This window comes from Nannospalax galili, unplaced genomic scaffold (assembly GCF_000622305.1).
Source record: "Nannospalax galili isolate Female #2095 unplaced genomic scaffold, S.galili_v1.0 scaffold799, whole genome shotgun sequence".
NCBI classification, from domain to species: Eukaryota; Metazoa; Chordata; class Mammalia; order Rodentia; family Spalacidae; genus Nannospalax; species Nannospalax galili.
The window spans coordinates 381,417-398,273 of record NW_008343085.1 but is presented as its reverse complement, the minus strand read 5'-3'; the positions used below and the strand labels follow the sequence as shown (position 1 = coordinate 398,273).

The 16,857-nt window shown below is 41.8% G+C and overlaps 1 protein-coding gene across 2 annotated transcripts in view; it reads left to right on the top strand.

Annotated features, from left to right (window-relative positions):
- The window catches only part of Ctcf (CCCTC-binding factor), a 60,661-nt gene extending 44,175 nt beyond the window's left edge, over positions 1–16,486 (top strand). For both annotated transcript variants that reach the window (XM_029566423.1, XM_008839080.3), the window contains exons 6-12: positions 3,900–4,020; positions 4,927–5,076; positions 8,272–8,432; positions 9,673–9,855; positions 10,340–10,475; positions 13,940–14,140; positions 15,709–16,486. In XM_029566423.1, the coding sequence (XP_029422283.1) occupies positions 3,900–4,020; positions 4,927–5,076; positions 8,272–8,432; positions 9,673–9,855; positions 10,340–10,475; positions 13,940–14,140; positions 15,709–15,893 (1,137 nt within the window). In that variant the 3' untranslated portion in view covers positions 15,894–16,486. The remainder of the gene's footprint in view (positions 1–3,899; positions 4,021–4,926; positions 5,077–8,271; positions 8,433–9,672; positions 9,856–10,339; positions 10,476–13,939; positions 14,141–15,708) is intronic.
- Positions 16,487–16,857: the final 371 nt, after the last annotated feature.

The window sequence follows — 16,857 nt, the reverse complement described above, 5'->3', positions numbered from 1 at the left end:
TAGACCAGGCTGGCCTTGAACACACAGAGATCCGCCTGCCTCTGCCTCCCGAGTGCTGGGATTAAAGGCATGCGCCACCATGCCCGGCTGTTTTTTTTTATTTTATTTTATGTGTATACATGTATTGCCTGCTTAAGTGCACCCGTGTCATACAATGCCTGAGGAGGACAGAAGAGGCTGTCAGATCCCCTGGAACTGGAGTTACGGGTAGTTGTTAGCTGCCATGTGGGTGTTGGGATTTGAACCTGGGTCTTTTGCAAGAACCAGTTAGTGTTCTTAACTGCTGAGCCATCTCTCCAGCCCCTGAAAAATCATATAACTTTTTATAGGTAACAAGAAGGAAAAAAAAAATTTAATACTCCTCACTGTATAAAGACCTTGCAAGTTAAGTAGAAAGAGAAAACTAGAGTAATCCCATCCCAATTAATTCTGAAACACTGGAAATGAAATCTAAAGCAAGGAGGCAGGAATGGTGGAAGTTTGAGGTCAGTCTGGGCCAGTGTGAGAACCTGTCTCCAAAAAAAATCAGCCAGGTGTGGTGGCACATGTTTTGTTTAATCCCAGCACTCAGGAGGGTAGGGGTGGGTGGATCTCTGAGATTGAGTCTAGTCTGGTCTCCCTAACAAGTTCCTAGCTAGCTGAGGCTATAGAGAGACCCTGTCTCAAAAAAAAAAAACCTTAAAAAAAAAAAATCTAGAACAAGACATCTTTTAATTTTAATTTTATTTATTGGTTTTTTTGAGGCAGGGTCTCCTTGTAGCCCCAGCTGACCTGATACTTGATAGTAGGCCAGGCTGGCCCTGATCTATCTGCCTCTGCATCCTAATTGCTAAGATTAAAACTGTGGATCAACATGCCCAGCTTTTTTTCTTTCCTTCCTTTTTTTTTTTTTTTCCCTCTCAAGGTATCTTAATGTTACTGTTTCTTTATACTAGGATTTGTAGCAAATAAAATAAAATAATTATATTATAAATGGAAGGGAAGGGGCTCAGTAGTTAAGAGCCCTGCCTCTTGCAGAGCACCCAGGTTGACAACCACATGGTGGCTGACAACCTCCTGTAATACCAGTTCCAGGGCATTCACTGCCCTCTTCTATCCTCCACAGACATTGCCGGCAAAACATTCATACACATAAAATAAAAATAGATAAAAAATAAATAGAAGGAAAATACCATCTTTTTGTTTTTTAAAAAATCAGTTATTTGGTTAGTTTTGGGGGGAGTAGAGATTGAAACAGGATCTTACTATGTAAACCAGGCTGTCCTGGAACTCACAGAGATTCCTCTGCCTCCACCTCCCAAGTGCTGGGACTAAAGGTGTGCGCCACCATGCCCAGTTTATTTTTGAGAGGGACATGCTTGCTACTCCAGGCATATGGTGGTCAGAAGACAACTTGCAGGAGTCCATTCTCTCCTTCCACAGTGGTGAATCTCAGGGGTGTAACTCAGGTCATCAGCTTTAGCAGCAATGTCCTTTATCCACTGAGTCATCTTGCCAGCAGCCCCCCTACACCCCACAAAATAACATTTCTTATACATGATTTTTTTTAACAAACTGAGAATATTCATTAGTATTAGCTGGAAACTAGCAATAGGAAGAGTTCAGTGTGGCCAGATATGAGGACCTGTACAGAAATAATTTGTTTGTCCCAAATGTTAATCCCAGTGCCTTAGGCAAGTGCTCTCTACCACTGAGCTATATCTCTGGTCTCCAGAAATCAACAGCTAATCTGCAGTTTGAGTATCCCTTTCCTGTATTGCTTGGCACCAAAAGTGTTTCAGATTTCTTCTAGGTTTGTGGTTATTCTTTGTTTTAAGGTTTATGTTCTTAATTACATATGTATGTCTTTGTAGGGTTATGTGTACAGGTACCCACAGAGGCTGGAAGAGGGAGTTGGATTTCCTATAGGGAGATTTGTAGGTCGTTGGGAGCTGCCCAACGTAGGTGCTGAGAACTGAACTTTGGTCCTCTGAAAGAACAGTATGTACTCTTAACCACTGGGCCACCTCTCTAGCCCCCTTGTGTTTTGTTTTATTTTTTTCTTTTTGTTTTGGGCTTAGAATATTTGCGTATGTATAATGACATGTCTTGGCAGCCTAAACAAGCCTAAACATATAAAACATTTATGTTTTGTGTATTGCTTGTATAAACAGCCTGAAAGTAATTTTATGTAGTACTTTTAGTGTGCCTAAGTTTTTAACTGAGACCTATCACATGAGGTCAAGTATAATTTTCTACTTGGTGGAATCTCAATTCTTCAGAAGTTTTGAACTTTGGGGGTTCAGTAGAAGAACTTTAAGTCATGTATGAGGCCCTGCTTCAGTCTCCAGCACTATAAAAGGAAAAAAAAGAATAGTTTTGAACCTTGGAACATTATTTTCAGTTAAGGATGGATAACCTATACTGCCAATAGTAGGAAAATATGAGATTCCGAGATGGTTCTGATTTTGATAGCAGAGAAATGACAAGCTGACTAACAATAAAAACAATGTCTGTGATACCTTTTTGAAGAAAAATTGACAAATTTTTCCAAAGAACATGAATAAATGATTACAAGTTGAATCTAAATTTCTACCAGGAGAGTAATGTGAATGATTAGCTAAGAAATTTTGAAACTATAATGAGGGACTTGTGCTGTTGAATATTGTAGAACTATGTGATAAATTGTGGAGGTTAGGGAAACTGCAGTTCAGTGATAGAGGACTTGCCTAGCATGCATGAAGTCTTGGGCATGCACTGCAGTGCAGGTGGAGTGGGATGGGAGTGGATTTAGTAATGCTGTTAAGACATTGACCATTGAGCAAGTGTGAAAATTTAGTGTGTAACACTTATGGATTCAGGTTTCAAAAAAAAAAAAGAATACTTTTAAAAAATTCAAATAGAGGGGCTGGAGAGATGGTTCAGCAGTTAAGAACACTAAATGTTCTTACAGAAGACCCGGGTTCGATTCCCAGCACCCACTTGGCAGCTAACAACTGTCTGTAACTCCACTTCGAGGGATCTGACACCCTCTTATGATCTCCACGGGCACTGTACAAATGGGTGCACTTCCATACATGCAGGCAATACACGCATACACATTAAAAAGGGGTGGGGGGGGCTGGAGAGATGGCTCAGTGGTTAAGAATACTGGTGGTTCATATCCCAGCACCCACGTGGCAGCTAACAACTGTCCGTAACTCCAGTCCCAGGGAATCCGACAGCCTCTTCTGACCTCCGTGGGCCTTGCACAACACGGGTGCACTTACCTACATGCAGGCAATATATTCATACACATAAAATAAAAATAATAATAATAAAATATTTTTAAAAATTGAAATAGGTATTATTCAGTGTTCAAAGAAGTTATTAGTCAGGTTTGAAATTCACTGTTTGGGTTAGGGTATTTACCAGGGAACTATAAGCATGGTTATTGATGAGAAAGAGAAATGAAATGAATTGACCTCCTAGATCTCGGCAGGTCTTGGAAATGTCAGTGATAGGAAAGAGGGTGGGTAAAGTATTTGGTGAAAAGTTTTAGACAGAGAAGTAAAGGGAATGGCTGGAGATGTCACTCAGTGGTATAAAATACTTGCTTAGCACAAGTCCCTGGGTTCAATCCCCAGGACCATCACTCCTCCCCCTCAAAAATTACAGAAGTAAAGATTATAATAAACCTTTATGTAGCTCACCCAGCTTATTAGTGATGACAATCCTGCCTCATCTGTGCCCCAATCCATCTACTCCCTTCCTTGAATTATGATATGGCTATGAGAAGCAAAGACTATGGATAATGAAGAAACATCTCTTAGGCTTTTCCTAACTCTAGTTCCCCCAAACTGAGCTTTTATGCCTAACCCATAAAACTCCTAGTCTGTGTTTACATAAGTATAAGAGGTTCGGTTGCTTTCATGTTTCAGGTCAGCAAATTAAAACGTCACATTCGCTCTCATACTGGAGAGCGTCCGTTCCAGTGCAGTTTGTGCAGTTATGCCAGCAGGGACACATACAAGCTGAAAAGGCATATGAGAACCCATTCAGGTAGGACTTTTCCCTTCCTGGTTTTAATAAGCTACTTTTCTGTGGATTCCATGGTACCCTGTAAACTACCACATGCCCCCATTGCTTACCTGAATGGAAGACAGGTCAATAAAGGCATGTCTTCTGAATTGAAGATTCTGAAACTACAGTACAGAGTAATTTTATTTTATCCAGCTTGAGTCTTTGTATAACATGAAAACAGTTCTCTTAGAAATCAAATAAAATTAAAGTGTTTTTATTTTTAAAATTCTGGATAGATATTCTAACATACTTGGTTTTCCCAAGTACTGCTTTTTCTAAAAAGATCTTGTGCCAGGTGTGGTGGCACAAGCCTATAATCCCTACACTGAGGAGGCTGAGTTAAAGATTGTAGCCCAGACTAACCTGGGCTGCAGGAAAAGTCCCTGCCTCAAAAAAAGAAAATAATAATAAAACAAAACAGAAAATGTAACAGGGCGTAGTAGCACACTCCTTTAATCCCAGTACTCTGGAGGCAGAGACAGAGGCAGGTAGATCTTTATGAGATTGAGCCCAGTCTGGTTTATAAAGTGAGTTCCAGGTCAGCTGTGGGTACAGGGAGACTCTGTCTCAAAAAAAAAAAAAAAAGGAAAAAGAAAACTTTATAGGTCCTCTCTCTAATATCCCCTAAGGTAAACCTTACCATAAAACTACCTTCTTCCTACATGGATGATTATGTAGAGAGCTGAGCAGAACAGAGGTTTAAGATTTATTTGCCATTTCTAAAAATGGCATGAGCTGAGCAATAAGCAGTTACCGAGCCTCATGTTCCCAAGTCAGACCTTAGATTCTATGTGGCCTAGCATATGTGTCTGCCACCTCAACTACCTACCAACTAAGCCAGTGTATTTATTCATTTAATTTGTTCATTCTATGTTTCCTTTTAAGGGGAAAAACCTTATGAATGTTATATTTGTCACGCTCGGTTTACCCAGAGTGGTACCATGAAGATGCACATTTTACAGAAGCACACAGAAAATGTGGCCAAATTTCACTGTCCCCACTGTGACACTGTCATAGCCCGAAAAAGTGATTTGGGTAAGTAGATTTACCACAGGACTATGAAAAGAACAACTCTTTGAAGGATTCATGCAAATAAAATTAAGACCATTAAAAAAACTTCACCTTAGCCAAGGGTGGTGGCGCACGCCTTTAATCCCAGCACTTGGGAGGCAGAGGCAGGTGGATCTCTGGGAGTTCGAGGCCACCATGGTCTACTTAGCAAGTTCCAGGCCAGTTGGGGCTACAGAAAAACCCTGTCTCAAAAAGACAAAAAAGAAACAAACAAACAAAAAACACCATACTTTAGTCCTTGAGTTTTCTTAGGCTGATTTTGTTGTTGTTGTTGTTGTTGTTGTTGGGAGAGGAGGGTGTTTTTTTTTTGTTTTTTTTTTAATGCTACTAGGAATTGAATGCAGACTATCTCAGGGGAATAAGACAGTGATGAAGCAGAACACCTGACCTCCTACTCCAGTCTCTTGTGTGCTTAAAGCTGGACACACAGACACATGAATTTTAAAAAAGAAGTCAAGAAGTTTGTGTTGTGTTTTTCCCTCACCTCCTGAAGATTGAACCTGGGATCTTACACATACTAAGCAAGTCCTCTACTCAGAATCAGCCTTCTGGATTTTTTTTTTAAGGGGAAAGTGATAATACCTTCATAGAAGCCAACTTTGAATATCATATATTCCAGATCTCAAGTGCAGCTGACCCTTAGTACTCCTGAGCAGTATAACTAGTTGCTCTGTCAGGGCTGCTCCCCTTTTCCTTAGTAATCTCATTTATTGGCCCACTCATTTGTTCTATAAATGCTTTGATGCTGCTATGTAGATGGTACCATGCTACAATATAGGGTTGGAAGACTCTTTTTTACTTTCTCTTAACCATTAATCATCATCTTCTTACCTTTCAGAATATAAGGGCAACATAGTGAAACTTCCAAGTTTCAAACTATTACTAAACCAGCTAAGCTCCTTCTGTCTTCATTCCTCTTCTCCTTCCCTGTGCTCCTCGAAGTTGATGCTGCTATCCTTGTCTGCTTTTCTCTTCACCCACACCCCACTCTGCTGTTTTCTGGAGTATTTGCAATATCATAACATGTACTGACATATTCTCACTCATTGATCTTTCAACTCAGCGTGTTCATCTCTATCCTGAAAAAAAATTATTTTAGGGCCTAGAGAGATGGCTCAGGGGTTAAGAGCACTGGCCTCTCTTGTAGAGAGTGTCGTCCCCCCCCCCCCCCCGGTTTGGTTCCCAGCACCCACATGACAGCTAACAACCATCTGGAACTCCTTTGCCAGGAGAATCTGATGCCCGCTTCTGACTTTGGCAAACATTGCACAACACAAGTGTACTTAACACATGCAGGCAATACATTCATAAACAAAAAATTACTTTAAATCATGTCCGCTGGTATAAAGCTGTAATCTTTTTTTCTTTCTTTTCTTTTTTTTTTCTTTTTTTTTTTTCTTTTTGGTCTTTTGAGACAGGGTCTCCCTGTAGTCCCAGCTGGCCTAGAACTCACTATGTAGACCAGGCTGGCCTTGAACTCACAGAGATCTGCCTGCCTCTGCCTCCCAACTGCTGGGACTGAAGGCATACGCCACCATGCCAGGCCAGAGCTGTAATGTTAACTACTCAAGAAAAACTGAGGCAGAAGAATCACAAGTTCAAGACCTCCTAGGCTACAGTGAATTCTTCTGTCTTCAAAAGAAGACATGGTGGTGCACCCTTTTCATCTTCTCTGAGGCAGAGGCAGGTGGATAGTAAGTTCTAGGCTAGTTGGGAATACAGGGAGACGCTTTTAAAAAAAAAAAAAAATGAGCTCAGTGGTAGAGTGCTTGCCTGACATGTGCAGGACTCAATCTTCAGTAACCCCTAAAATTTTAAAAAATAAAAAAATTCTGTCACTCCCACCACTTCATACATACACTGCATTTCTGGGGGTTGAACCCAGGACATAATGTATGGTAGGTAAGTGCTCATCTCTTTATTTCCCCAAGCCCTTAGGTTTAACTCTTCTCCTTGCTAACCCTAATGAACAGTTATGTTCCACCAAGTTTTCCTCTTCCCTGTTCTCATTTCCCTCTTGTGTGTACAACCATCACTCTAGTAAAGTGGCTTACTAAGATCCCCAGTGAACCCCATGTGTAGAATATCATAAATATTCGATTCCTCATTTCACTGGCATCCCTAGCAGTATTTTTTCCCTCAAATGGTAACACCTGCCCCTAACAGTATTCTTTCATAATGTACTGCACACTTTTAGAACACTTAATTCCCTTGGCCTCTATAGCACTAAGTTCTGTTGGATTTCTTCCTCTTGACTATTCTTCCCTTAATTTAACTCCTTTTTCCACAGCGGCTTTAACTCAGATTTAAATCCTGGTGCATAATCTTTTCTTTTTATTCTTACCTTTTTGCCTTAGCGATTTTATTAGTTCCCATGGTTTTACCCAAGTCTTAAGAACTCTTAGTTTTATGTTCCAATTGGAAACATTTCCTTTGAGTTACATTAATGTAACCATCTATCCTTTCCTATCCCTATCCCTATTTTTTTGTTGTTGTTCTTTTTGAGACAGGGTCTCCCTGTAGCTCCAGCTGTCCTGGAACTCACTATGTGGACCAGGCTGGCCTTGAACTCATAGAGATCTGCCTGCCTCTTCCTCCTGAGTGATGGGATTAAAGGCGTGTACCACCACGCCTGGCCTTTATCCCTGTTTTGATGTCCCTTGAATTTCAAATTCAATATATGCGAAACTGAAGTTCTAGAATGGCCTACACTTTGCTGAAACAGATTGACACAGCTTACTCTGCATCCCTTCCTACTAACCCTTATCACAGTAAGTGGCCCTGCCACCTACCTAGTTTTCCATGCCTTTGAGTATTATTCCTGACACCCACTTATACCTCACCCCATAGGTAGTCAGTAACCACAATTGATTCACTCCCTGGCTTATTGCTCCTTCCATTTGTTTCCTTGTCCATTGCCATCCTCCTTGTGCAGGCTTCCATCTTGCTCCACCTACTGGTCTTACAGGGGATCTGGGGTAACACAACATTAGAGATTGAGCCCAGAGCCTCACACTTTGAAGGCAAGTGCTCTACTTCTGAGCTTACATTCCCAACCTTTGAGGTAATTTTTTAAGAAGTAAAGGAAATGTGTTATTAACTTGTTGAAGTACTGTTTTTGTTTTCAGTGTTCAACTTGGCTTTGTATTTTGCTTTTAGGTGTTCACTTGCGAAAGCAGCATTCCTATATTGAACAAGGCAAGAAGTGCCGTTACTGTGATGCTGTGTTTCATGAGCGCTATGCTCTCATCCAGCATCAGAAATCACACAAGAATGAGAAGCGCTTTAAGTGTGACCAGTGTGATTATGCTTGTAGACAGGTAGGTGCTGTCCAAAGCCAATGATGCCCCGTCCATGTCAGGTATTATCAGAGGACTTTTATATACTTAATATGATAGTTACTGCTAAGAATAGTATTTTGAAAAGGTATGTGGAATCACCAGAATCAAAGATCATTCCCTATCGAATGTATCTGGGTCTCTTCTGAGTCACAGCTGACCTCTGAAGGCAGGCTACCAACTTTCTTCTCAAAACTACTGTTGGGGATGGGGATGTAGCTTAGTTGCAGAGCGCTTGCCTAGTATGTGTGAGTCCCTAGGCTAAATCTGCAATATTGTCAAAGTAGGTTTTTGGTTTTTTTTTTTCTTTTTGAGACAGAGTCTCTTATAGCCCCAGCTGTCCTGGAGCTCACTATGTAGACCAGGCTGGCCTTGAACTCACAAAGATCCTCCCGCCTCTGCCTCCCAAGTGCTGGGATTAAAGGCATGCACCACCATGCCCAGCAGGTTTTCTGTTTTGTTTTTTGTTTTGTTTTTTGTCTTTTTGAGACAAGGTCTCCCTGTAGCTCCAGCTGGCCTGGAACTCACTTTGTAGACCAGAGTGGCCTTGAACTCACAGAGATCTACCTGCCTCTGCCTCCCTAGTGCTGGGATTACAGGTGTGCGCCACCATGCCTGACTCAAAATAGGTTTTTTTTTTTTTCTTTTGGTCTTTTCGAGATAGGGTCGCCCTTTAGCCCCAGCTGTCCTGGATTCACTATGGAGACCAGGCAGACCTCGAACTCACAGAGATCCGCCTGCCTATGCCTCCCGAGTGCTGGGATTAAAGGCATGTGCCACCACGCCTGGCATAAAAATAGGTTTTTTAAAAAATTAAATTATACGTAAGAACTTTTTTGCCACATGTGGGTGACTGTGCCTTTAATATCGGCACTTAGAAAATCAAATCATATTTGGCTACGTAGTGTATTTGAGGCCAACTTGGATTTCATGAGACCCTACTGGAAAAATTGGGTATTAAGTTGAGAGAAGGAAAAAAAATCTGCCCTGGGCAATGATGCTTGCAGGGAAGTTAGAAAAACAGCCCAGTAGGGCTGAGCATCTCTATGCCAGGACTTAGGGAAGCACTTTTGCACCCCTGTGAATATTCTCATCATATGGATAAGCCATGTTGAGTTAACCCCTTGAAGATTAAAGGCCTGTGGTCTGCATTCACAATATTTGGGTCACAGCCCTGTGACCAGGCCCCCTGAGGCCTTTCTCACAAGTGGCTCTGTTTCAGGAGAGGCACATGATCATGCACAAGCGCACTCACACGGGGGAGAAGCCTTATGCCTGCAGCCACTGCGACAAGACCTTCCGCCAGAAACAGCTCCTCGATATGCATTTCAAGCGCTATCATGACCCCAATTTTGTCCCTGCGGCCTTCGTCTGTTCTAAATGTGGGAAAACTTTTACACGTCGGGTAAGGATCAGAGCATCACTTCCCGTTGTGGGTGTTAATATTGCATGTTTGATCTCCTAATTGCAGAATGCAGTTTTTGCCACTGAAGTAATAAATGTAGAGATGCTTTGCCATTTGGAAAGGACTAGTCATTCCTATCCCAAGCCTTTTCTGTCCATGGATGAAGCCTTCTACTCATAGGAACTGAAGTATCCTTGAGTAGGTGATGGTGTAATGACATTTCCATCATTAGACTAAAATTTGCGCACCCCTACCCCCACCCAGCTTGAGTCTATCATGGTGATCTTCTCTGCTGTTTGTGTTCATCAGGTCAGCACAGGCCAGTAAACCTGAAACTCCCCTGTGCCTGACCACAGGCACTAAGCCTCCCCTCAGAGTACCCAGCCTTCTTAAAGTTTGCTTTTATTGAACTAAAATAAAAAGAACTTCCATTCCAGCCTGATCTTTTTTAATAGTGTAAAACAAGATTTGTTCCTTTTGTCAGAATACAATGGCAAGGCATGCTGATAATTGTACTGGTCCAGATGGTGTAGAAGGGGAGAATGGAGCAGACACAAAGAAGAGCAAACGTGGAAGAAAAAGAAAGATGCGTTCTAAAAAAGATGACTCTTCTGATAGTGGTAAGTGGCTCACTTGTTAATTTGGTTACAGATGACAAATTTGGGGGCTCAGTTTCTAGTAAATATATATAGGATATAGAGGTGGACAGATCACTTTTACTTCCTTTAAACTTGTAATCTTTCTAGCCAGCGTGGTGGTTCGTGCACACCTCCAGAGGTAGAAACAGGAAAATCAGAAGTTCATTGCCAGCCCTGCCTTGGTTACTCTTAGTACAGAGCCCCCTACTGCCATAGGCTCTGTCCTGTGCCTTTTCTTTCCAAGGTTCTGCCTTGTTGATGTCTGTTCATGTTCTGTCTCTGGAGATTATTGATGACTTGTGATAGAGTTCTATGGTTTTTTGTTTTGTCTTACACTACCTTACACATTGTAGTGTCGCTTTATTCCTTTCGAGCATGGGAGTCAATTTGGACTCCATCCCACTGCTGGCAAAAGCCACACAGTTCCACCTGGTTGGCCATCTGCAGAGATTGACCAGCAATTTCTACTAGTTTCACGAATTTTTTCTAAAATTGCTCCAAGCCAATAAGCTTTTAACCCCATTAACCTTTCTGTGCACTTTCCCCCCTAATTCTGACTGAATTGGTTTAATTTTCTCAGCATTGGGTTTCAGTAAGTTTAGCAAGGAAGCATCTTGTTCTTGACACACAACCGCCTACCAGTATGTTCCCCACATCTTTCACTTAGCATTTCCATCACTAGCAAAGTGAGGCATTTTGTACTGAAGATGAAGCATTAACCACAGATTCCTTCACTTTGAACAAGCATGTATGTTAATAATCTGTGCAGTTTGGAGGAAAACAGTATAATCCCTTGTGCCACAGTAATGGGTAAGAAATATAAGTATTCTTTTGGCTACATGCAAGTGTGGATAACTGACCAACACAGGTGACATCAGAGACTTGAGTTCTACTTCTGCACCTTACAGGTCACTGAGCTTCTCTCCTTTCCTATAAAAAAGGATATTACCTGTGTGTGTCACACACACTCACTTGTGGAGGTGGGAGAAGGGGGTCGTCCTCGGGTACTGTTCCTCAGGATCTGTCCACCTTGTTTTTGAGACAAAGTCTTTCACTGGGACCTGGGGCAGGCCAGTTATGTTAGACTAGCTAGCCAGTAAGCCCCTGGGATACTCTGTGTCTATGTTCCCAGCACTGAGGTTATTAGATTAGGCGTATATCACCACTCCGGGCTTTTTTCTTTTAAACTGTGTATGTGGGAGTAGGGGAATATGTACATGTGGGTACAGGTACAAGCATAGGCTGAAGACAGTAGATCCCCTAGAGGTAGAGTTAACAGGCAGTTGTAAGCTGCCCTCATGGGGACTTGAACTAAGGTCCTTTGCAAGAGCTGTATGCACTCCTTTTTTTTTTTTTTTTTTTTTGTCTTTTTGAGACAGGTCTCCCTATAGCCCCCAGCTGGCCTAGAACTCAATATGAAAACCAGGCTGACTTGGAACTCACAGAGGTCCGCCTGCCTCTGCTTCTGGGATTAAAGGCATGTGCTACCATATCCGGCTCCATATGCACTCTTAATTGCTAAGCCATGTCTTCAGTCCCCAGGCTTTTTTTTATTCCATGTGCACGAGTATATTGCCTGCAAGTATGTGAGTGCACCCGTGTGGTGCAATGCCTTGGAGGTCAGAAGAGGGTGTCGGATTCCCCTGGAACTGGAGTTAAGGATGGTTCATAGTCGCCATGTGGGTGCTGGGAATTGAACCCAGGTCCTCTGTAAAAGCAGTCAGTGCTCTTAACTGCTGAGCTATCTCTCCAGCCCCGGCATGGCAAGCATTTAACTAACTGAGCTGTCTCCTCAGCCCCAGATAATACCTCTCAATGGAAATACTGAACCCTAAATGGAATAAGAGGGTCTTTAAATTGTAATGTTCGAGATAAATAAAAACTGTTTATATAGACTGTAGCTCAAGCTGGTTGGTCTCCAACGCTCAGTCCTCCTGCCTCAGCCTCTCAAGCCCTGAATCACGTAGTTGCACTACCATATCCAGCTGTCTTCTGTCCCTTTAATCCTCAAATCACTGTTATGTGGGTTGGAAGTATACTATAGAGATGACCCAAGAAAGTGGAAGGTAGGTATGTGCATGTCGATACACCAAATAAGAGATCTGAGACTCAAAAGCCTTATTAGCTGACTCCTTGTTAGTATTCTCTTTAACAAGAAACTCCCTTTAGGTACTACTTACTTTACAGAGGATGGACAGTTCAGACATGAAGGAGAGAATAGAGGGGTTTCAGAATACCCATTGAGTCTGGTACAACTAGAAATTAAATTCAAAAAAGTTTGCCCCAAAAAGAAAAATTAATAATCCCAAAAGCTGGAGATGTAGCTCAGTTAATAGAGTGCATACCTAGCGTGCACAAAGTCCTGAGTTCAGACCCCAGCACTGCATAAATCCATTCTGATGGCTCCCACCTATAATTTTCATGAGTTGGCCACAGGTGGATTTCAATATTATCTTTGGCTACCTAGAGTTTTAAAGAGAAGAAAAAAAATAGTCCCAAAAGAACTCTTGGCACATATTGTAGTAAACAGGACCTTATACTGTGTCAAGAATTTCAGTTTCCTTCTCATATAATTGTGTGCACAGCCCTGCCTCTTCCCAGTCACAGGTGAGCAAAACTTCCATCTCCAGTGGTCTAGCGTAGGCTTAGTGTATATAGTAAAGGGAATATTTCGGACTGGAGAGATAGCTCAGTGGTTAAGAGCACTGACTGCTCTTGCATAGGACCCAGGTTTAATTCCCACTACCCACATGCCAGCTAAAAACCATCCTAACTACAGTTCCAGGTGATCTGATGCCCTCTTCTGGGCGCTGTGGGCAGTTCACGACACAGGTACACTCACCTACATGCAGGCAATACACGCATACACATAAAATAATAAATAAAATTTTAAAAATAATATTAAAAAATAAAGGAAATGCTTGGTTTCTATTTGCATAAGCACTCTTGTTATTCAGCTGATAAAAGGTGAATCTGTTTCTGAGAATTTGGAGTTCGGGATTCTGATATCTAAAACTATAAAGGAGAGATAACATCCAGCCCACATAAAATGAAAAATAGCATTTAAATTTATTTGAATACATCTGCAAAATACCTGCATAATACTAGTTACTTAATCAATGCTGATAGCAAAAATTCTAGTTCTAGTAAATGTTTTATTTTTGTGTTTTTGGGGTTTTTTTGTCTTTTTGAGAGGGTCTCCAGCTGGCCTGGAACTTACTATGTAGACCAGGCTGGCCTTAAACTCACAGAGATCTGCCAGCCTCTGTCTCCTGAGTGCTGGGACTAAAGGCATGCTACCACGCCCAGCTCATGAAGGTATTTTTTTAAGGTAGTTTTTTTAGTAAAGGAAATAAAGAACAAAACTTTTAGGGTGTGTACTGATTTGCTTGCCTTTTCTTTCACCTCTCTTCTTTCTATGTCACCTGTGCTTTTGACTTCATAAGAAGAAAATGCTGAGCCGGATCTGGATGACAATGAGGATGAAGATGAGCCTGCAGTAGAAATTGAACCAGAGCCAGAGCCTCAGCCTCAGCCTCAGCCTCAGCCTCAGTCTCAGCCTGTGGCCCCCGCTCCAGCCCCACCACCTGCCAAGAAGAGGAGAGGACGGCCCCCTGGGCGAACTAACCAGCCCAAACAGAACCAGCGTAAGTTGTTTGCCTTAGCTCAGTAGGCATCTTCTCCCAGTATGTGAGGAAGCCAGACGGATCTGTGTTCTTGGGAAGATGGGAACTAAACCATGAAAACAAGTTAAGGTCACATTGGCAAACACTTTCAGGAAGCTTTTTTTTTTTAGCTGTTTTGACTGAGAAACATCTAAGACAGTCTCTAAAATCTTGTTAAATTTCCAGGAGAGAAAGTCCAGAGTAGAAGGGCACTTATGTTCTACAGATGGGCACTGTTGTTGTGGGAGGGTTTGCAAAACAACCAGTCACAGTCACTCCAGAATTGCTATGCTTATGAATGCAAAAGAGCTAATTTTTCAAGGATAGAAGGATAAAGCGATTTTTTTGTGCTGAGATTGCCCCTCAAGAGGAATTTTGGCCTGTAAAACTGAGTGGTGTCACCCACCCTTAATCCCAGCACTTGGGAGACTTGGGCTGGCCTGGGCTACATAGTTCCAGGTCAGCCTCTAGACCCTATCTCAGAAAAGAAAAGGAAAGAAAATTCAGATGAGGGCTTACATGTGTTATTTTCTACCACACTTCACAGACAGCAGGAACTTGCTCTTTACTTTCCTGCTTATGTCTTTTTAAATCAGCTGGGCCTTTTTTTTTCCTTTAACAGATGCAGGGTTTAAGCTACTTTAATTTTTTTTTGGTCTTTTTTTGAGACAGGGTCTCCCTGTAGCTCCACCTGCCTGGAACTCGCTCTGTAGACCAGGCTGGTCTCGAACTCACAGAGATCCGCCTGTCTCTGTCTCCCAGGTGCTGGGATTAAAGGTGTGCACCACCACACCCAGTTCTAAGCTACTATTTTAATGTTCTCCCTGAGCCCCATATTTAGTTTAGATGTCCATCACAGAAGGAAGTTAACTCTAGATCTAGAACTAGCCCCTCATTTCACCTATACTACACTGGAGTGAACAAACTTGATGGGAAGGCATCAAAGATGTCAGGTACATCATACACTCTATGAAATATTCCTTGTCATGTGCTAATTTGGGCTGTATTTTATTTTCCTATTGTAAATCCTAAATTGAGGACATAAAGGAAAACTAAAGATCTTAATGTGCAAATATGGAAGCATATGACAATAAATACCAATATGTGGTATCTTGACAGTTTCTAAACTATTGGAACTTTATGGCCATTTTCATTTGGGTAGAGAGGTGGGTTTAAGATTTTTTTAGTTTTATTTTATGTGTATGAGTGTTTTACCTGTGTGCGTGTGGTCTTAATTGCACCATGAATGTACCTGGTACCTGTGGAGGTCAGAAAAGGGCTTTAGATCCCCTGGAACTGTAGTTAAGGACAAGTTTTAGCAGTACCATGTGGGTGCTGGGAACCAAACCTGGGTCCTCTGAAAAGCAACCAATGCTCTTAACTACTGAGCCATCTCTCCAGCCCCTATTTTTGTTTTCTAATTGGCTTTCTCTGCAGCACTGCTAAACTTTGCTATGTTGCTGCCATCCCACTCACTGTCATCATCTGAAAGGATTTTTGTGATCTCTGGGGGCTTTAATATAGATCATTTGTTTTGTGCTCTTTGCTAGCAACAGCCATCATTCAGGTTGAAGACCAGAATACAGGTGCAATTGAGAACATTATAGTTGAAGTCAAAAAAGAGCCAGACCCCGAGCCTGCAGAGGGGGAAGAAGATGATGCCCAGCCAGCCACCACAGATGCCCCCAATGGAGACCTCACGCCTGAGATGATCCTCAGCATGATGGACCGGTGATGACGGGGCTTTGCTCATCGCCAGGACTATTTGGGCTGTGTTTAAACGGCCTAAATCTTAATTTTTCTCCCTTTCTTCTTTTGGCTTTGGGAAAAGCATAATTTTACACCATTTTACCAAACATGCTGAGAATGAAAACTTCAAGAATTATGTTAGGAAAATGTGGATTTAACTAGAACTTGCTGTTTGATGTTAGCAAATCATGGAATGTTCTGAGTCTCTGAGGGTTTACTGTGAAGTGCTGAGGACAGTGTTGATGCCTAACTAGTTTTCTTAGATGGAAACAGAGACATTGAGCCCTCTCTCTTGATTTAGTAAACCACTCCAGAATGGCCACGGGTTTCCCAGAGTTCTATGGTCTTCCCAAGAGAGTTTTTAATTGTAAATGCAGATTTGGGAAAGACTTAGACTTTTAACCTGTTTTTTGCTTTTGCTTTTCCCTGACTCCCTTTGCTCGGAGTCAGCTGCACACCAGTAGTATGGCATGCTACGATCAGTTTCTGTCCTGAAAGCTTTGCCTTTTTCTTGGCAAAGTTTCTGGTATGGTCAAGCTTGTAAATAACCTTTTTTACATTTTAATCTTTTCCATTAATTAAGAGGTTGAAAAGAAGTGCAGTGTAAGAAAACCCAGCATTTTAATTACTTGCAAATTAAGTTACCACAGACTCAGTGGTGTGTAAATGTTGAATCGGATCACAATCATGTGGCGGAAGAGCACCAGACTGCTGCCTGCTAGTGATGGACACCCATGTGGAAGGTTGTGATTTCCAGCCCATGGAGCCAGCATTTGAACCTTGTACAATTAACTTTCATTTATGATTTCCCATTGACATTTTCTTTGCTCTGTTTGTAGCTGAATGTTGCATTTTATAAATCTTCTGTTAGAGCCAGAAGAGTGATTATGAGTGGGTCACAGCAGACATCATCAGCTGGGCCAGAAATTTTCACTAGGTCAGTAATTTAA